Here is a 19,185-nt window from a genome sequence, read left to right as displayed (position 1 = left end):
TAGTTAATCATCATAGACTCTTCTATTTGCTCTTTCTTCTTGCATAATGAAGCATCAGCCTAGTCTTATGAGCTGATAACTTAAGCAGCTGATTGCAGGATGTGGGTCTGGCGTCCGCAGAAGATTCATGAAATGCATAGTCATAAATACAGTTGGTCTATACTGCTGCTATAGAATGAGAGTGAGTCTTATAAGTACTTTAACAAAACACAACAGAGCAACATTTTGACAAAAGCTGACCATGGTGTTTCTCTGTTGTGACCTTTGCAATAAATGTGATTCAGTACATTTTATAAATAAATGCTATAGGAAACTCTAACCAGGGATCAGTCCCTTGACTTTTCCTTTATATTTATAAACACCCAGTTTTCTAGTTCAAAGCAGCCAAAGCTGTTATACCTGTGTACACCTGGCAGTGTAAGTTAAAACTGTGTACACCTTGCTATTTCAGTGTTGTGCTTTTATGAACAATCATCAGTTGCTGAAGGCTACCCTGATGCTGACTGCTGAAGGCTACCCTGATGCTGACTGGTAGCCCATGTTGGCAACAAGTTTGATATTGTTGCATGTCACCCCAATCGCCGAGCAGTGTGAGATTCCAGGGGTCCGTGTTTCCTTTTGGAAATGAGTCACAGACTGTAGTGTTTTTATGATATATGGTTTATTTACACAGATATACAACCTGAGCCTGCAATGGAGGGGTTCACAGCATTAACACCCCAAAAGGGTCTTGTTTCTACCATAGCCACAGCCTTAGATTCAAGCAGAGATCCAGCATGTCTCTCTCTCTCTCTCTCTCTCTCCCTCCCTCCCTCCCTCCCTCCCTCTCCTTGCCACTTTGATTCACATTACTGCCCACTCCGTTCTCAGTCCTGAGTTGTTGTTGTTGTTGTTGTTGTTGTTTTGAGAGAGGAAGCTCCACCCATTTGCCATCTTGCACAAAGCCCCTTAATCCCTCATGACATCACCAGGAACCTAGTTTGGCTATTTCCCGAAATTAGAAGCCTTGAATAGCTTTTAACAGTTGCTGGGGCCAGGGATTAAAGAAGTCCAGCACACAGCTTAACACCATAAACTTATAACAATAGGCTCCAAGTCAGAAAAGTGCTTTTTATATGGGAAAGTTGCAGTTTCCAACCAGCCCTTCCCAGAGCTTTCCCCCAAATATTTCCCCCCAAAATTCTAATACTTAAACTAATAGATATTAAGAATTTCAGGGAGCTTTGGAGAAAGGGCTGTAGTTCAGTGGTAGAGCAGGTGCTTTGCATGCAGAAGAATCTAGGTTCATTCTCCAGCATCTCCAGTACAAACGCCTGCCTGAAACCCTGGAGGGTCACTGCCAATCAGTGAGGACAGTACTGATCTAGATGGACCATTTGTTACAAGAAAAGTGTTTAAGTAAAATATTGTTTGGTTTGACTAAAAATATTTTTCTATAGGTGGCCTTGGTCTTTCGAATACAATGTATGCTCGTTTAGGAGAAATTACTTCTCAGGATGGAGCTATTGCAGTAACCTTGGCAGCTCACCAAGCTATAGGACTGAAGGTAACATTGCCTTTATTACTGGATTTTGATCCTAAGGCACTGCAGTTTTGACATTTCGTTGCTAATTGGGCATTTCCCCCCAGCATGTACAAATAATGTCTCTCCTGTCACGGCAGGGAGACGATGAAGAAGTACAAAATAAGATTTATGGCTAAGATACCTTTAAAGCAAAACATTTTTGAAGGATGAGTAATAAAGAACAGGATTGTTAGTTCAATTTTAGAACCATTCAGAGGAGTTTGTGTAAATATATGCTGGAGTTGAAAGTTGTGGAACTATAACAAAAGCAAATAGATAGGCTTAGTTCTGTTGGAATACATTTAAGATGAGATCTCTGAAAAATGGATTAACTGTTCTAGGTATTTCGGAAATTCAAGTTTCTGTTAGTGTGAATTTGGTTGTGATAAATAAGTCTGGCTAAATAGTGGTCTAAAACATCTATGACCTTCTTTGTGGCCAGCCATGGATGGCCCATCACCCTCTTACCAAAACTAGTCCCATGCTAACTAGTCCTCCTCATGTATCTTCCTCCCCATATAAGTTGCATTTGCTGCAGCCCACCAAAAAGCTGAGGGGGAGTCTGATTTTCCAGCACCAATCAATGGGAAATGTGTGATGGGATTGCAAAGATCCCATTGTGCACCTCCCCACTTCTGTCTCTAGTGGGGCAAGGAGGGATAGTGTGCAGCCCACCATCAGATGTGGCCTTCAGGGCCAAAAAGTTCATACACCCCTTTTTTAAACAAATAAGCAGCTTGGTTTCAAGAATTAATTAGCAGTGTGTGTGTGTGTGTGTGTGTGTGTGTATGTGTGTGTGTGTGTGTGTGTGTGTGTGTAGAGCCAGTGTGAGAGCCAGCATGGTGTAGTGGCTAAGAGCAGTTGACTCATAATCTGGTGAACCAGGTTCGCTTCCCCGCTCCTCCACATGCAGCTGCTGGGTGACCTTGGGCCAGTCACACTTCTATGAAGTCTCTCAGCCCCACTCCCCTCACAGAGTATTTGTTGTGGGGGTGGAAGGGAAAGGAGATTGTTAGCCACTTTGAGACTCCTTAGAGTAGTGATAAAGGGGGATATCAAATCCAAGCTCTTCTTCTTCTTATGACAGGGAATCCTAATTGCAGGCACCGAAGAACAGAAGAAAAAGTATCTGCCTAAACTGGCTTCTGGGGAGCACATTGCAGCATTTTGTCTGACTGAACCTGGAAGGTAGTATTTTTGCCTTTTTAAAAATGAAAATACTTTAAGAGATGGTGCCGTGAAGCCACTGAGAAATTGAATTAGGAATTGGCAAACTCTGGTTTAGAATTTCTCTCTCCTTCTGCCATGAATTTACATGGTGGCTGTCAAGCCATTCTTGGCTCATGATCTTCATTATGGGATTAACACTGACTTGCTTTACAGGATTCTTGTAAGGATTACAGCAAAAAAGTGGGTGTGAAGTTGTGAAAGGTTTGAAGCAGTATATAAATGCTAAGTGTTACTTGAAACAAGATCTGTTTTCGCTTTGTACTGTCATATACCAGCTTGCTTAACTTAATTACATTCGTGGAGCTTGACACCAAATGATACCCAACTGTTGCCCTGTGCAGCTGTTGTTTCCAGAGGCAATTTAACTGTGTTTAGGAAGTCAGAATGATGGGAATATTTCTGTCTTTCAGGTGTAAGGACTACAGAGTCTTGCTCAGTGCACCTGCTAAATTCCCATTTCATCTGTTTATATTTCAGTGGTAGTGATGCTGCATCCATCCAGAGCAGAGCTACTTTGAGCGAAGATGGGAAGAGTTTCATATTAAATGGTTCAAAGGTATTTATCCAAAGAAATTACTGCTTTTATGTTTTCTGTGTATCGGCTTTGCCAACTATCTTCTTCGTTTCCCTGCCTTATTTACTTGTGTGCAAAGTGAAAGTTAGATGAATAAGATTCATAGGCAATGAAAACTGGCCTAGTTGTGATAATAATTGAATTGCCTTGAACCTTAAGTTAACCTGGAGTCTTTTTGTTTCCAACTCTGTGTTGAACCTTAGCTGACAATTCCCAAGTGGACAAATCCAAAATCAAAGGATATCTCTTAAAATGGACAGTAATATTTGTCAAGAAAAGGGTGGCTGTGTCAGCCGATTATATTTTATGAAATCAGTATCATTTCATTCAAAGCAGAGCAAACAATACTCATTTATTTTTTCAATTGCAGATATGGATATCAAATGGTGGTATTGCAGATATCTTTACTGTGTTCGCAAGGACTGAGATCGTTGACAAAGATGGTGCAGTAAAAGACAAAATCACTGCCTTCATTGTAGAAAGATCGTTTGGTGGAGTCACTCATGGAAAGCCAGAGGATAAACTAGGCATTCGAGGATCTAACAGTAAGAACTAGTAAATGTTGGTTTGGCAAGATGTAGGATTCATATTCCTCTTGGATCAAGAGGAATCCAGATTTTTGTGTCATCTGCATTTTCTTAAATATCTGGGATAAGCTACATTTTAAGTTGTTGACCAGATAAAATGTATGTTTACTGATCATTAAGTATTTGTGGGCATGGATCTTATGTTGATGCCACTCTGTATATCAAAGATGACATGGATTCCAAGAAGTTAGAAATCCTCAAATGGACAGGCTCCTCCATGTGGGTAGTAGCACCAGACCCCAAGAGGCATTTGGAAACCAGGGACAGACTGTCCCAAAATGCCTAGGGCAGTCTTGAGCTGAAAAACGAAATCAGGAGACATCCGCAGGATGGGTGACTTAGATTACCTTCACATAGGGTGCGTAAACATGGGTTACAACTGGTTGTGTGCAGCAGAATTTTTTTCTGATGCAAACTGATAATTTTCCTTTGCAAATTTCCCTGTAGTCTTAATTAGAATAGGATTCTCCCCTCAAGAAATTTTCCCATTCAGAATTTTTCAGAAAACCAACATCACTGATAACAACAAAGAGGCAAAATGTCTTGACATGCTAAATGATTGTTCTAGAACAGTTGGCCATGGAATTGGCTAGAGGGGAGGAAACCATAGACTTCTAAAATAGTGCAATAGTAGTTTAATGCTCTGTCTTTCAGCGTGTGAAGTCCATTTTGAAAATACAAAAATTCCTATAGAGAATGTCATTGGAGAAGTTGGAGGGGGATTTAAGGTAAGATGCAGGGAATTACTATTTTCCCTGCCATAAAATTCATGTTCTGTATCATTTTTAAAAATGTATTTTATTGATTTTCAGTTACAAATGAATTGGTTATAAAGAGAGAGAGAAAATATCAGCAATAATAACAACAGGTAGCAGTACAGAGCTATCACAAAAAAGTACAGAGCTATCACAAAAAAGGGGAAATATAACCGAAGCAATAAATAATAATAATAATTCACAGTACTGTAATAAATAATAATTCACAATAAAATAAATAATAATTCACAGTACTGTATTGACTTCTGACCTTATTAATTTCTGCTGGAACACCAGTGGATCAAGGAACTGAAGCCAGTTGGAGGTGTTGTCAGGCTGTAATTCAACAGCTCTTTACTCTCCATTGTTTTTGGAGAAATTCTAATGTACAGTTATTAGGGTTATTTATTGTAGGTAAAGTTTACAGATCCAAAAAACCCCACAGTGTCCTTGAATGCCCCGTTAGTTTTACAAGAGGGTTTGTTTATTCAAAACAAAACAAATTCCTTCCAGTAGCACCTTAAAGACCAACTAAGTCAGTTCTTGGTATGAGCTTGTTTTGACTATGGCAGACCAACACGGCTACCTATCTGTAACTTTGTTTATTCAGTTAGTCATGGACTGTTAATAAGGAATGGTTTTTATCCATGCATCAGGTTGAAGCTGTAAAGCTACGAAGAGAGACCTTGCCAGTAGCTTACTTCAGCTTTGTGGCACAGGCTTGCCAGAGCCTAAGCCTCTTTTGGAAGAATCAGGACTAAATTAGCTTTGCATTTCAGCATTTCTCATGTTTTACCTGTTTTAAGTTGATGTCAAATGAAGGGAGATGCTCCAAGGTTAGGGCAGTGATTGCACAGAGAGGTATCCTTCTAAGATACCATGATATGCTCTATATAGCAGGGGCAGACATCCGGCTAAAAGGCCAGAATTGATGTGGGCAGGGTCTCGAGTAAAGGTAAACTTCGTTTGTGGAGGAAAGACATTTTAATTCTAGTTTCCCTGAACAAGGGTTACTTATATTCACTGTAGGTTGCTATGAATATTCTCAACAGCGGAAGATTTAGCATGGGCAGCGGAGCTGCTGGAATGCTGAAGAAACTGATTGGTAAGACTACACTTGCTGCATTGCTGGGCAGGGTGAATTTCTGAATTAGTTCTACTCCTGAAGAAGATACTTAGATTCTGTGCTGGCCATTTCAGTTTTATAAACATTAGGTTCAGTTACTAAATCGTTTCTATAATGTTGACTTGAGATACAATGAAAGCTTGTTGATCCACAGTGTTTTTCTTTTTTGTAGTAGATACTACATGCTGATTTTAGTGCAACCCCAAGTTCAAATCAACCCACAACCATGAAACTCATTAGGGACCCCTTTGACCTCACTGGGTTGCTGAAGATAAAGTCAGTGTTGTGAGGTGAAAGCTTATGTATGCTGCTAAGAAAGCAATAAATGAAAGTGTGCAAATTTATGCTTGGTTATGTCACCTTTTTTACAACGTTCCAGGCCTTACTAGGCTGCAGAAAGTTTGACTTGCCTGCTTTTTATTCATGAAAGGACCCTATTATAAATAAAATACAGTCAAGTAGGGGGAAAAAATAGGGTAGAAGGAAGGCCATTTCCACCATAGGACTTTCTCCTCCTCTCCCCCACCCTGCAACAACTAGTAGCCTAAGAAGGCTCCCTTTTCCTCCTTTTGTTATTACTGTGCCCAAGCCAGCTCTAGCACATCTCTCCAGGTGCTACTGGAGCTGCCTTGGACAATGCTTGCAGAAAACCTGATTGATTGGGTTGGCAATGCAGGGATAGAGGGCTGTGATTGACAATCAGGTTCACTCTTCCTAAATATTACCTATGGGGAGTAAGGACCAGTCAGATTTACAATCTGATTTACAATTTACAAGCAACTATGCTGTGTATATGTTGATGTTTCCATAAGTGAACGCTAAAATATGAATCTGATTAAAATTTGTAATCATGTGATAAGCACATACCAGGGGAAATGAATTGGCGGCTGCTTCCTGGTGTGTACCACTGTATGTTACAAAAACACATCTCTCCTTTGAATTTTGTAGTGCTTGTGGTGGCAAACACCAGTATATGTATAGCACATATTCACTTGCCATAGAATCTGTATCTGATTGGCCTTTACTGCCAATACTTAGGAATAGATTATACTTCCTTCCTGCCAAGGCAGGAGTCCGGAACAGGTCAGGAATAACTCACAAAGTGTCAGTGAAGTTAATTCAGGCCTAGTTAGCACAGAAACTCTTCCTGGTAGATCTTGCCCCAGTGAGGCAGTTGCAAGGACTAAAGATCCCCCACATTCCCACAGCTCCCTAAGTCGTCTCCTCCTCCTCCTCCAGGTCTTTCCTAAGCAACCTGAGACTTCTTTGCTTTGTCTGTCTTTGCGTCACCATCTTCATACCTCTGTGGGTTCTGGAAGATTGGGGGTGGGGAGAGCTGGTCGCAGCAAGATGGGGAGACCCCCTGGCTTCTTCAGCAGCCTATCTCAACTCTGCTTCTTGGCCAGCCTCTGGTCCTGCCTCTGATTATGGACTGCTCTCTGCCACAGCCTCTTCCTGCTCGCTACACATCTTCAGCTTCTGACACCTCCTTCTCCCAGCCTGCTCCCTCTGACCACTCATTCTTGTCCCACCACCAGTCCCCTGGCTCTGAGCCTTCTTCCCTGGGGGCTCCCCAGCTGGTGCCTCCCACCACTCATCTGCATCCAGGCCAATCCATGACACTTCCTACTTCTGAATATTCCTACTTTCCCTTAGAAGTGCATTATAAATGCTAACTCCACTTAAGGTCCTGAATTTGTCTGCTTTATTTGGTGTACAGTGTAGCACAAGACAAAACTGACTGCAGCTTCAGGGTTGATGGTGTTTTACTCGACCCAAGGAAATGTTTTCGCCTGGTAGTAAGAGCTGCTACACCAAGTACAGGATTACAAAATATCTCGATGATGGTGTAACACCGTCAAGGGTAGATAGAATGGCTGTTATCGTTATCTGGTGTAGGAGTTGTCCATTTTAATCATTAAAATAATGGTAAAGGGCCTTGTCCCATTCTGCAGATAAATATTTCAGCAACTGTTACATTTTTCAGAAGCAGTCGTAATATTTTGCCGCCTGATTAACTGCCTCTTCCTCTCCCTTTTTTTTAAAAAAAGAAATGACAGCAGAGTATGCTTGTACAAGGAAACAGTTTAATAAGAAGCTGAGTGAATTCGGATTAATTCAGGTAACTGAAACACATTAAGGGTTTGAGGAATTCATGGGGAAAGTTTGATCTTTTTAAAAAACTGAATGGAAAGCTTTCCACCTTCTGGAGTGCCAGTTTTAAATGATGTAGCCTATGCACTTGGCGAGTCATGAATTTAGAAAGAATAATGTGCCAGTTGCCAAATGTTTTAAACGGGACTAAATGATGATTAACCTTCTTGATTGCACTGTTGCATATTTGTAGTTTCCCTTTCTCTGTGATATGTAAGTATGAACAACATGTCTTTGTTGCCCTTTCTTTCAGGAAAAATTTGCCCTGATGGCTCGGAAAGCATATGTGATGGAAAGCATGGCCTACCTCACTGCAGGAATGATGGACAGGCCAGGGGTCCCAGACTGCTCAGTTGAAGCAGCCATTGTGAAAGTAAGCTTTACTGGAATGCTGAGTTAAAGCTATGGGTATTAGGGCTCCTTTGGGAGGAAGGGTGGGATATAAGCATTTATTAATGTTCAAAGAAAAATAGGTTACTGAGATCCTCAGATTGTGGAAGCCATGTGGATGTTCATATGCAACCTTTCTCCATCTTCATTGTGAGCCTGATCTAGTTAATTGCATGGCAATTCAATACAAATTATATTAAATCACTCTTGAATGGCAGATCTCTTTGAAGATAGCTCAGTGAAGCAAAAGTGTGAGATCAGGAATTTCAAATGTCCCAGGGGGAGAGGCACTGATGGAAGTAGAAAGCCACCAATCAAGAAGGCAATTCTGTGTGCATATGTTCAGTCTCTGGGCTGATTTCAGTGTCCCTTATGAGAGAGAGGTATTATATGTGCTAATAGCAAACTTGGTACTTCCAAGTGCTGCTCCTTATGTATGCAAAACAGAACCATCCATGCACAGATGGTACAGGCAGACTTGAGGGAAACCAAAAAAGATCATTGAGGGTTGAGCATGCTCTCTTGACATGAAATACCATTATGTGTGTGTTGGGGCAGGGTGGTGGTAGAAAGCAGTTGTGGCAGGTGATACAACTGAGTGTTCTGGAAAGAAGGCGTGGCATGCTAGCTGGAACCCTGAACATTTTGCTGCAGGTCCCTACCCTTTTTATGGGCTCACAACTGGGTGGTATAAGGTATTTACATTTTCTTTCAGAGAACACGGCATTGGCGCTAACGCTTTTCCATAGCTCCAGCTTGGGCGTCATTTCTTGGTCACGCTACAGTGTGACAGCTGTTGAGGTCGACCAATGAACTGGCTTTTTATATTACCAAGTTTAGAAATAAAATAACATCATTTAATAATTTCAATGGTTGTTGGCAGGTATTTAGTTCTGAAGGCGCATGGGTTTGTGTGAGTGAAGCTTTACAAATTCTTGGAGGTCTCGGCTACATGAAAGATTTTCCATATGAACGCTATCTCCGGGATAGCAGGATACTTCTGATTTTCGAGGTAAATATGAGTTCTTCTACGTTGCATGCAATCTCAAACCACTAATATAAAACCAGGGACAAGTAGATGGCATTCTGAGGGCCATCTGAGTGGCTTTGAAGCATTGCCTCAAATAGTCACAGTTCTTTGCATCATTACCTTTATTATATGTGGACTGCCTAGTGATATATTTTAGATAAATGTGGAAAGGAGGATATTCCTATTCTATATGCATTAATGTTAGAAGTAACTGTTTTTAAAATCTGTTTAATGGCACATTATTATTTTTTATACTGATTGCAATAAATAGAATACAGTTGTACCTTGGAAGTCGAACGGAATGCGTTCCGGAAGTCCGTTCGGCTACCAAAACGTTCGGAAACCAAAGCGCGGCTTCTGATTGGCTGCAGGAAGTTTCTGCAGCCAATCGGAAGCCCTGTTCGGGTTCCAAAGAACACTCACTTCTGGGCTTGCGCCGTTTGGGAGCCAAAGCGTCTGAGTACCAAGGGATCCAAGGTACGACTGTAGTCCATTACATTGGAAATGTCAGTCTCGGCTGGGTAAATTTTATACATTTGTTGAACTTGTCCTGTAGCAAAGTGCAAAAATGCTGCACTGATACTGCAGTACAAACGAATTGGGGTGCTGCTCTATGAAGGGGACTGTCAACACATACCAGAAATAATGAACACACAACAGAAAGGAAATCCCATTACATGATCATGCAATAATCCTGCTTGGAGGCTTCCTGTAGCTGGACTAGGTGGGCTTTTAGTCTGAACCTTCATGGCTGCTATGGCAACTGCAGTATTATCCAGCTTTTAAAAATGTAAAATAAAAATAAGGGGACTTGTCCTAGCAAGTAGTGTGTGTGAGACCGGTCCACCTCACTGGCCATGCGTAGTGTGGCAATGGAACAATTGTGTGTGTGCTTATGTGTGAGACTTAAACCAGTGCTTGCTGTGCACAGCAGTCAGAGCACGCTATTTGGCGTTGATGTGCCTCACATTTTGAATTGGTGTCTGTGCATTTCCCTCCAGTCATCTAGGCTGACCTGGTCACTTTGGAAACATTCTGCCTTGCTTGTCAGAACAAATATAAGTAAGCCTGCCAAGGGAAATTTCTCTTTAAAATGTGTTTGCTTTTTACAGATTCATTTAGATAAGTAGATAACAGAATGAATAGCGTAAAGTAGGGGGTAGCCCTCCCACTGTTGTGTGACTGCAGCTCACGTCAACCCCAAGCAGCATGGTCGGTGGTCAGGGATTATGGGAATTATAGTCCCAACATGGAGGGCACCATGTTGGCTACCGCTGGCATGGAAGATGAGCACTATGCCACACCCAATGGCCAGAAGTTGTTGTTTTTCTGCCTCTTGTGGGGCAAAAACGTTTCTCTATCCACCACTTTCTCCATGCCATGAATGATTTTATGAATTTTGATCATGTTACCTCTTAGCTGAACTAAAAAATTCCCATATGCTACAGATTTTCCTCAAAGGGAAATTGCTCCATCCCCTGTATCATTTTGGTTGCCTTTTTCAACTAAGCAATATCCCTTTTAGGTGAGGTGACTAGAATTGTACAAAGTATTCTAAATGCAGTTGCACCATAGATTTGCATAATGGCATTATGATGTCGGCAGTTTTATGGAATGGAAGGTGCCTTTTTCACAGCTGCTGTACACACTGGGCCAATATCTTGATTGAGCTATCCACTGTGACCCCAGGGTCTCATTTCTGGGCGGTCACTGCTCATTCAGATCCCATGAGTGTTTTAAGATTAAGAAATTGATAATTTTTTGCCCTGACTTTCATCACTTTGCATTTGTTTACATTGAATTGCATTTGCCGTTTTACCACCTATTCAGTCACTTTGGAGAGGATCTTTTGAAGCTCTTCACAATCCTTTTTTTTTTTTAACCACCCCAAATTGTTGAGTATCATCAGCAAGCTTGGCCCTCTCACTGCTCACCTCTAACACTTGATCGTTTATGAACAAGTGGAAAAGCACAGGTCCCAACACTAAGCCTTGAGGGACTCCACTGGATTTCATTTTGTTAGTCTTGACCTAGTTATCCTTTCTATCATGATGGCTTTGAATTTTATCCCTGTCTTCTAAAGTGTTTCAGTTTTTCTCCCAGTTTGTCACCTGCAAATTTGATTCCTTCCAGTCCTTTATCAAAGTTATTGATAAAAATGTTGAAGGGCATCAGGCCCAGGACAAAACCATGTGTCCCCCAACTCAAAACCTTCCTCCAGTAGTGGACCTAGATATAAGACTATACTGGTTTACATAGAAATATTTTTCATTAAATAAGGTGAAAGAATGCTCTAAAGTACGTTGATAATACATTCTGATTGGGAGACGGCTAGCACCTTGGCTCATTCTCTACTCTCTGCTACAGCAGTAAGGTGAGCCTGCAGATTCTCCTCTTGTTAATGATCCACTTTAAAAGGTCTTTTTTTTGCCATTCACTTATCTAGTTCCGAATGCCAGTAAGCTCCACTTGCTGCCGAAGAGTGATCCATAAAGAATGGTGTTTATAATTAAAACGAAGTATGCAACATTCATGCATTTAATTTAGCATCCCCAGTCAATGTATGCAGTGATTTTAATTAGCTTGTTGTTTAGCCATCTGTTCATTCTGAAAGCTTTAATTGCTAAGCAGCACCTGCTTAAAAGCGCAGCGACTAGTCTTAGTCCATCAGCATTTTTTTATCTTTTAAAATCAAGCACTTCTAAAATGTAGGTGCTTTGCTTTCAGCTGTGCAGATGTCGGATTTTTCTTTCAGCCTCCAAAGAGAGCGGTGTAACACTTCAGGTTCACTTTTCTGCATGTAAATTGCAATTCACGATACACATGACTGAGAGAGGAGCCTGTTCTTGAAACTTTTCAAAACTACAGTTTTCATCTTGTTTGCTAAATAGTTTTGGGCATTTGTTGTAACTAGTTTGTAAACTTTACTAAGGCCATTACATCAAATGGCATTTAGCTAATGTTCAGGAGCTGAAAGGTGTTTCCCCACCTCAGCTTAATACTGGTCAGTGTGGCTAGGAAACCTCAAGGACCTGGTGTGGTGCTATTAAGGCTATTTCTGTTACTACATACGAGGTGCAAAGGCTTACAGAATGTGTGTTGCGGGAGGAGTTTGCAGTGCTGTGCAAGCTAGCCCAAATCCTGAGGTATCCAACATATACGCACTCTGCTGTTCATGCATTTGGTGTGCGGGAGAAGTGTCCATACACACATACCAGAGCATGCAGAGATTTTGGTTCAGTCAGGAACCTTCTTCACATGAAAGTACTCTATGTGTGTACATTGGTATTGGTGTAGAGCCCTTTATTGGGTGTCCAAGGTGCAAACCTTTCCAGCCCTATGTCCCTCCTGTAGTCTTTAAAATTTTGGGGCTGGTGGATGATGACTTTACTAAAGCTTTCAGGTGAATTAATAGTGCAGCTATAGAGATATTCCCAGAATTTTAAATGACAATGGAATTTTCATTCTTGAAGATAAAATAAATATGCCTCCACCTTAAGCTTTGATAGGAAACTTACACTTGCATATAGAAAAAAAGAAAGGTATCTGTCTGGCAAATCCATGTTTAAGTAGCCTAAAAGAATCTTTTTTTTTTCCTGTTTCAGGGAACAAATGAAGTTCTGCGAATGTATATTGCTTTGACAGGCATGCAGTATGCCGGCAAGATCTTAACTGAGAAAATAAAGTATGTGCTTTTTGGGAAATAGCCATTTTTGATAAATGATTACTGAATACAGATTGAAAAGTTGTAAAGGGGAACAGCATAGAAAGCGGGTAGCAAGATGAAATTTTCTTGAAAGTTTCAACATGAGCAGAAATAAGGCATTTCTTTCTTTAAAATGCTGATACAGTGGTACCTTGGGTTAAGTACTTAATTCGTTCCGGAGGTCTTTTTTATCCTGAAACTGTTCTTAACCTGAAGCACCACTTTAGCTAATGGGGCCTCCCGCTGCCACTGCGCCACCGGAGCACGATTTCTGTTCTCATCCTGAAGCAAAGTTCTTAACCCGAGGTACTATTTCTAGGTTAGCGGAGTCTGTAACCTGAAGCGTATGTAACCCGAGGTACCACTGTATATTGTGTAGATCTTAACTGTGCTTTTAAAAACCGAAACACTGAGGTTATTTTAGTATCTTCTCATCTCTCATTTACTATGTGGTGATGATACCTACTTAAACTTTATTAAAAACACTTCCGAATTGGTGTTTGTACCTACTGGTCAATTAATCACTGCTGCTCTGTGAACTCCATTCATTTCAATGGGGGGGAGGAGTATGCAAGCTACATTTAAAATCAAGACAAGTTAGTTATTCTGCAGTCTTTCAGGTTGTTGGGTCATACTTTGATGGCAGTCACTAATCACATCATTGGTAGCTGTTAATGTAGCTCTTTCCACTCCCTGTAGTACACAGCATCAGAAAATTACAAAGAAAAAAAGCATAATTTTTAGGGGGGAAATATTTAGAAGTTCAGCTACTGTCTCTAGGGCGGATGGGGAGTTGACTTGTTGGGGAATGAAGTGATATTGGATAAATGGCCTAGTACTAAGGCAGCCTATGTATCTAATCTCGCAGGGAAATCAAGAAAGGAAACGTAGGTCTGGCATTGAACGTGTTTGTGAACAAGTTCCGTGACAGCATGGGCCGAACAGTAGACTTAGGATTAGTTGGTCAAGATGGAGTGGTGCATCCTAGTCTAGAGGTAAGTACTCAGTGCAGATGCTGTAACACTTTCAGCCATGCTTGGAAAATTTGCTTGTGTTGCATTATAAAAGTGGGGTTTCTTTAGGCTTCTTGGTCCTGGTCCAGTGTCAAATGCTTTCCGTGTAGAAACATAGGAAACAACCTTGTACCATGTCGGACTACTGATCCATTGAGCTCAGTACAGAGTATGTTGACTGGTTCTTTAGGGTTTCACACAACACTCTTTACCAGCTGTACATGCATGTGCAGAAAGCTGATCCTGGAATCTTCTGCATGAAAAACGTGTGGACTACCAGAGAGTTATGACTCATCACACACAACTGCTCTCAGAAATGCTAGTGTGAGCTGCGCTGTATTGCTCACAATACTGCATTTGTGTGGGATTGTATACCTACACCTATACATGGAGAAATTTTACACTGCGGTCCTTTTTTGAGTTTTATTCATGTAGCCCAAATAACTGCTTAAACTTTTAAAGTATCAATATTCACTAAACCAAAACAAAACTTTTTGGATTTCATGGCTTAAGGAAAACCTGAAGCAAGCCTTGTAAGAACCCAAGTGGAATGCCATTTAGGTTGCTCTGTTAAACTGTACCTTGCAATGCCCCTGTTGCCTCGGTCACGCTTGCTTCTGACGCAGTATGCACAAATCCTTATTATGCACACTATAATCTGTAACGGCATGGGACTTAGTATGGAAAACAATTTGGATCTTTCAAATGCTGTGATTGGGAAAGGGTACAAGGGGAAGTATCCAATGTTGTATAAATGGACTTTCCCTTGGATACGGCTCAAGGGTTCCAGAAATTAGGGCTGAACTGGCTGCAATTCTAAAGCTGATAATGCACATGTGAAATGCTTGCCTTGCCAACTCTCCCAGTTGTTGAACCTGTACGTACAAGTGTGTGTACATGCATCTTCAGTGCCAGTTAAATAATACGAAGAACTGCCTCTTGGAAAAGGTTTTGACACTTTGCGTTTGTCTTCCTTCCAAAGAATGCCAAATTCATTATCTAACGCCTATTTTTGTTTGTGTTCTCTACTTTTTTCTCTTTTAGAAAATCACCATAAAGCACAGTGTGGGCATTTTTGTTTTGTTCAGTCTCCCTGAATTAGTTCAGTCATGGCGCTAATTCATTAAACCTGTATCAGGTGGAATCTGAATATTTAGGACTGAACTTGACTGCCCATCTACTGTGTGACTTCTGGTATATAATGTAATCTGGGATAAATTACAAAGTCATTTGTTGGACTTGGCAACTGGGAGCTCCAAAGTGAAACCCAGTTCCTCAAGGACTACCAGCTGGCTCCGTGGTTGCAACACATTTAAAGACTGTGTGCGCATATATTATTTATACATAGAGGGAGAGATTAATGAATTGTTTGTGCAGAATTGACAAGTCTAAACATGTAGAGCCCTAAATATATATTTTTTCTTTGCAGGAAAGTGCCAAGAAACTTGAACAAAATATATATTATTTTGGTGTCGCTGTAGAAGGCTTGTTGAGAAGATTTGGCAAGGTAGCTAGAACTTTCTAATGGATAATTAAACCAAAGTTGTTTTCTTTCTTTCTTCTCTGCCCTTCCTTCCTTAGAGCCTAATCAAAGTGAGTGTTTGAAACCAAACTCATTCCTAGCCTAGAAATTGTCTTCAAGATGTATACTGAGGAGCTGTCAGGGAAGATAAATATTTAAAGATCATGTAGAAGCAGATGAAATGCACTGTGAATATCTTTTCTTCCCCCAGCAACCTGAAAGACACTCTGCAGGTTCTGAGACTGTCTAAATAAAAAGACACAGTCAAATGCTTTGATTTAGTACAGAGCTTTCCAAACTTTTCATGTTGGTGACACACTTTTTAGACATGCATCATTTTGTGACACAGTAATTCAGTTTTACTAGCAACTAAGCCCTTTCCAAACCCGGGAGGAGCATGGGGAGCATTTGCGTAAGTCATGACACACAAGAGTTTGGAAAACTGTTTTAGTACATGTGTGAATGCTGCCAACTAAGGGCAGCTGTCTTCATCTGTTGAAACATGTTTTAGATTGATCAGGCAGTTCAGGATAAATCACTAAACTAGTTGTGTGTTCTTTGTTTGGCATTAGACTATTGTGGATGAGCAGATGGTTCTCAAAAGGGTAGCAGACATCCTCATCAATCTCTATGCAATGACAGCAGTTCTTTCCAGAGCTAGCCGATCAATCAGTATTGGTTTGCGCAATCATGATCATGAGGTGAGTACCTAGAGGTTTTATGCAATTTTAATTAATGTAATCATGAATTAAAATCAGTTTTAAGCAGACTGGTCAAGAAGGGGGAAAACAGCTTTTGAGAGTATTATGATACTTTTGGATTCTGACAAGGGATATTTGGACTTGCAATTGTATAGTTTCTTATGTATGAAAATGTATTTTGTGTCAAAAGGAACCTGGAAAACCCTCACCAGATTATTTCTATTCTTGTGCTCCGGGGGAAAAAAATTTTTTGGCATAGTAAATACATGGTGATGCCATTGGCTTTTTAGAAACCGTTAGATGTACTCTGATGAAATGTCCATTTTCAAAGCTATTGGGTACATCCACTGTGTTGTGTCAAAGGGTGAGGACAAATAAGGCAGGTTTTACTAGCATGCCCTGTTTCTAAGTGTTCTGGGTGCTAGGGCTAAGCAATGTCAGCTTTTCAACTTTGTAATGTATCACCAGCCAAACATGGCAATACATCGCAATGTTGAAACAGAGGGGGTGCAACACAGACCGTTAGGAGAGGGGGGGCGCCTCCCTGCTTTGCATCGCTCGCTAGCCTCTCTAGCGCCACAGTCCTTTCCTTTCAGGGCAGCCAATTTTCCCTCTTGACTCCTGTCTGATTTTAAGCACCCTTCACCCAATCTCAAGGCTGGGGCTGCCTGTTCCTGCCACCAGGCTTGGAAGTGGTATCACTTGCAGTATACTGCTGGTTGAAGCTGCCACTTCACCCTGGCCCTCATCAGTACATCGCCCAAGCCTACTGGGTGCAGCAGGAGATAGAATGTTGTTAGCCTTCTAGTCTGAACCACCCTGCCAATGTAAGTACCTAGGTACACACTGTAAACTGCTGGGCCGTGTGTATTGCAACATATTTCACAACAGCCAGGTATCGAACAAGTTTTGTATAGTATAAAGCTGTTTATGCTACAACTGTAAAATGTTAAAGGAGGTTCTTTAGAAAGTCTGCAATCATGATCAGGTTCCAGCTATTCTGGTGCCAATGGTAGAAAAGTCCCTTTTGTTAACTTCAGCCATTCAGCTCTGGGGCCACCGTTACTGTGAAAAAACAGAGGGAGGAGAAAGGATTATTAACTTCTACTTAGTCTTTTGCTGAGTAAGTATGTAGAACAGAAGCTGGGTGGTTTTTATTTCCATGAATTTATAATACTGAAATAAACGATAGTTGAATTCCAGTGGTCTATTTTAAAGACAGGCCTATTTTCCAATTTGCTAATAATTTAACTGACTTCCTAGGTGCTGCTTGCAAACATTTTCTGCACTGAAGCTGGCTTCCAGAATAATTATGCTCTGGCAGAATTAGAAAAAAGTAAGTGTTGCACTCGAATCAAATGTTAACATCTTATATTGCCCGCCTTGGTACCAAATAAAAACTTGCTTTAGCAAAGGCACAGGAAACCCAGTCAGTACTCCTGCCACAGTTTGTTCATAGGCTACAGCTTCAGTTTGTGCTAAGAATCTAGATGCCAAGGCAAGCCTCGATAGTCCCATGGTTTGCTTGTTCCTATAATTAGTGATAATGTGGCAGATGCTGCTAGTAGCTCAACAGCTTGTGTTTAGTGTCTTGGATCTTAAAAAGTCTGTTGCTCTCATTTAGATGTGATGCTAAAGGAATTGTTACTTCCGTTTCCATTATTCCTAGATGCTCCTGAAAACATGGATGACAGCATTAAAAAAGTGGCAAAGCAGGTGCTGGAAAAGAGAGCATATATCTGTTCCCATCCACTGGAAAGAACATTTTGAAAGTTGGGAAATGGTGACCGACCTGCTGTGGAGCAAGATGCTCTGCGGTGCAAGTGAACTTTGGGGCAGAACGTGCGACTGGCAACAGATGTGTTGCTTTTATAAAATAAAACCTCTTTGATTTTATGTACCTGAATGCACGTGAAAATCCCAAGACAAAATCCAGGCATCTGGCTTAAGGAGAAGTCCACGATCAACCTACTTTCTAATCTTATATTTCATTTTAGAAACCCTATGCTGCATAATACTTGCTATAATGCCCTTTATCCAGTTAGAGATAAATGAAAATGAGGCTGTAATAGCAAAATGAGGTTTCTACCCCTAACCAGAGGGCTTTCTGTTTCCCTACAACTAAGACTTAAAGATTCAGTAGAGGGCCCTGCCATTTGTGCCAGAGTAGCCAGTTGAAATGCCCAAGAATAGTTTGCACCCATCATTTGGGTGCTTCTCACAAGCAGAGGGACACCTTAGCACAGCAAATTGGACCTCCAACGCTACAGCGTAAATTTTGCTGTGGTAAGCCAAGCATAGAAATAGCTCTGGAGGAACTGAAAACGCAAAATAAGAACTCGCACTGCCTCATTATGAGTAATATTTCCCCCCTAGATTACTTTGAAAGGTAATGCTTTGTGTCAAACAACTGACTTCAGTCTCACCAGACAGATCAACTATTTTGATTCCTATAGCACTATTTCCAAGTGCTAAAGTTTAATGCTATCTCTGTACCCTAACTCTTCTTCAAATTAACTTCAGCGTTGCACACAGAAAAAAAGCAGTGTGACTATCACTACTTTAGCCTACTAAACTCCTTAGCTCAAGACACATGAAAAAGATCACTGGTTTGTGTACCACACTGTAATCAGTGCTTAATCCCCCTCATTACCTGCAGCCTGTGTATCCTCTGCTATTTGGATTTCTTCCTTAAAGACCAATTTCTGCAGAGGCGGCCCTCTGTACCGAAATGAACGCTTACGACAAATCAATCTGCAAAACAGAATAGACTTTTAAAAACGGGTGAAAATTTATGCTTAAGAGTAGCTACATTGCTGTGCTTTCATATTTA

The 19,185-nt window shown here is 40.9% G+C and overlaps 2 protein-coding genes and 1 long non-coding RNA gene across 9 annotated transcripts in view; 1 reads left to right on the top strand and 2 right to left on the bottom strand.

The window, feature by feature from the left end:
- The window catches only part of ACAD9 (acyl-CoA dehydrogenase family member 9), a 29,819-nt gene extending 11,616 nt beyond the window's left edge, over nt 1-18,203 (top strand). For 2 of the 3 annotated variants that reach the window (XM_081848871.1, XM_081848873.1), the window contains exons 4-18: nt 1,440-1,546; nt 2,652-2,752; nt 3,272-3,350; nt 3,739-3,913; nt 4,610-4,683; nt 5,740-5,815; nt 7,888-7,958; nt 8,244-8,363; nt 9,264-9,392; nt 13,016-13,095; nt 13,985-14,111; nt 15,559-15,636; nt 16,224-16,352; nt 17,616-17,688; nt 18,022-18,203. In XM_081848871.1, coding sequence (XP_081704997.1) covers nt 1,440-1,546; nt 2,652-2,752; nt 3,272-3,350; nt 3,739-3,913; nt 4,610-4,683; nt 5,740-5,815; nt 7,888-7,958; nt 8,244-8,363; nt 9,264-9,392; nt 13,016-13,095; nt 13,985-14,111; nt 15,559-15,636; nt 16,224-16,352; nt 17,616-17,688; nt 18,022-18,122 — 1,520 coding nt within the window. In that variant the 3' untranslated portion in view covers nt 18,123-18,203. Of the gene's footprint in view, nt 1-1,439; nt 1,547-2,651; nt 2,753-3,271; nt 3,351-3,738; nt 3,914-4,609; nt 4,684-5,739; nt 5,816-7,887; nt 7,959-8,243; nt 8,364-9,263; nt 9,393-13,015; nt 13,096-13,984; nt 14,112-15,558; nt 15,660-15,689; nt 15,709-16,223; nt 16,353-17,615; nt 17,689-18,021 lie in introns of those variants that run through there. The other variant, XM_081848872.1, reaches the window with a different exon arrangement.
- On the bottom strand, nt 14,539-15,552 carry LOC309334551. Its single transcript, XR_014153162.1, has 2 exons — nt 15,259-15,552; nt 14,539-15,218 (listed from the first exon to the last, which is right to left on the bottom strand). It is a non-coding gene; the product is annotated as an uncharacterized lncRNA (long non-coding RNA).
- The window catches only part of CFAP92 (cilia and flagella associated protein 92 (putative)), a 57,351-nt gene continuing 54,796 nt past the window's right edge, over nt 16,631-19,185 (bottom strand). For all 5 annotated transcript variants that reach the window (XM_081848815.1, XM_081848818.1, XM_081848816.1 and 2 more), the window contains 2 exons: nt 19,006-19,106; nt 16,631-17,417 (listed from right to left, as the gene is read on the bottom strand). In XM_081848815.1, coding sequence (XP_081704941.1) covers nt 17,389-17,417; nt 19,006-19,106 — 130 coding nt within the window. In that variant the 3' untranslated portion in view covers nt 16,631-17,388. The remainder of the gene's footprint in view (nt 17,418-19,005; nt 19,107-19,185) is intronic.

Source organism: Podarcis erhardii (assembly GCF_964252035.2).
Source record: "Podarcis erhardii genome assembly, chromosome: 2".
Lineage (NCBI taxonomy): Eukaryota > Metazoa > Chordata > Lepidosauria > Squamata > Lacertidae > Podarcis > Podarcis erhardii.
Note: the sequence above shows the minus strand (reverse complement) of the source record. Positions and strands in the feature narration are given on the sequence as shown.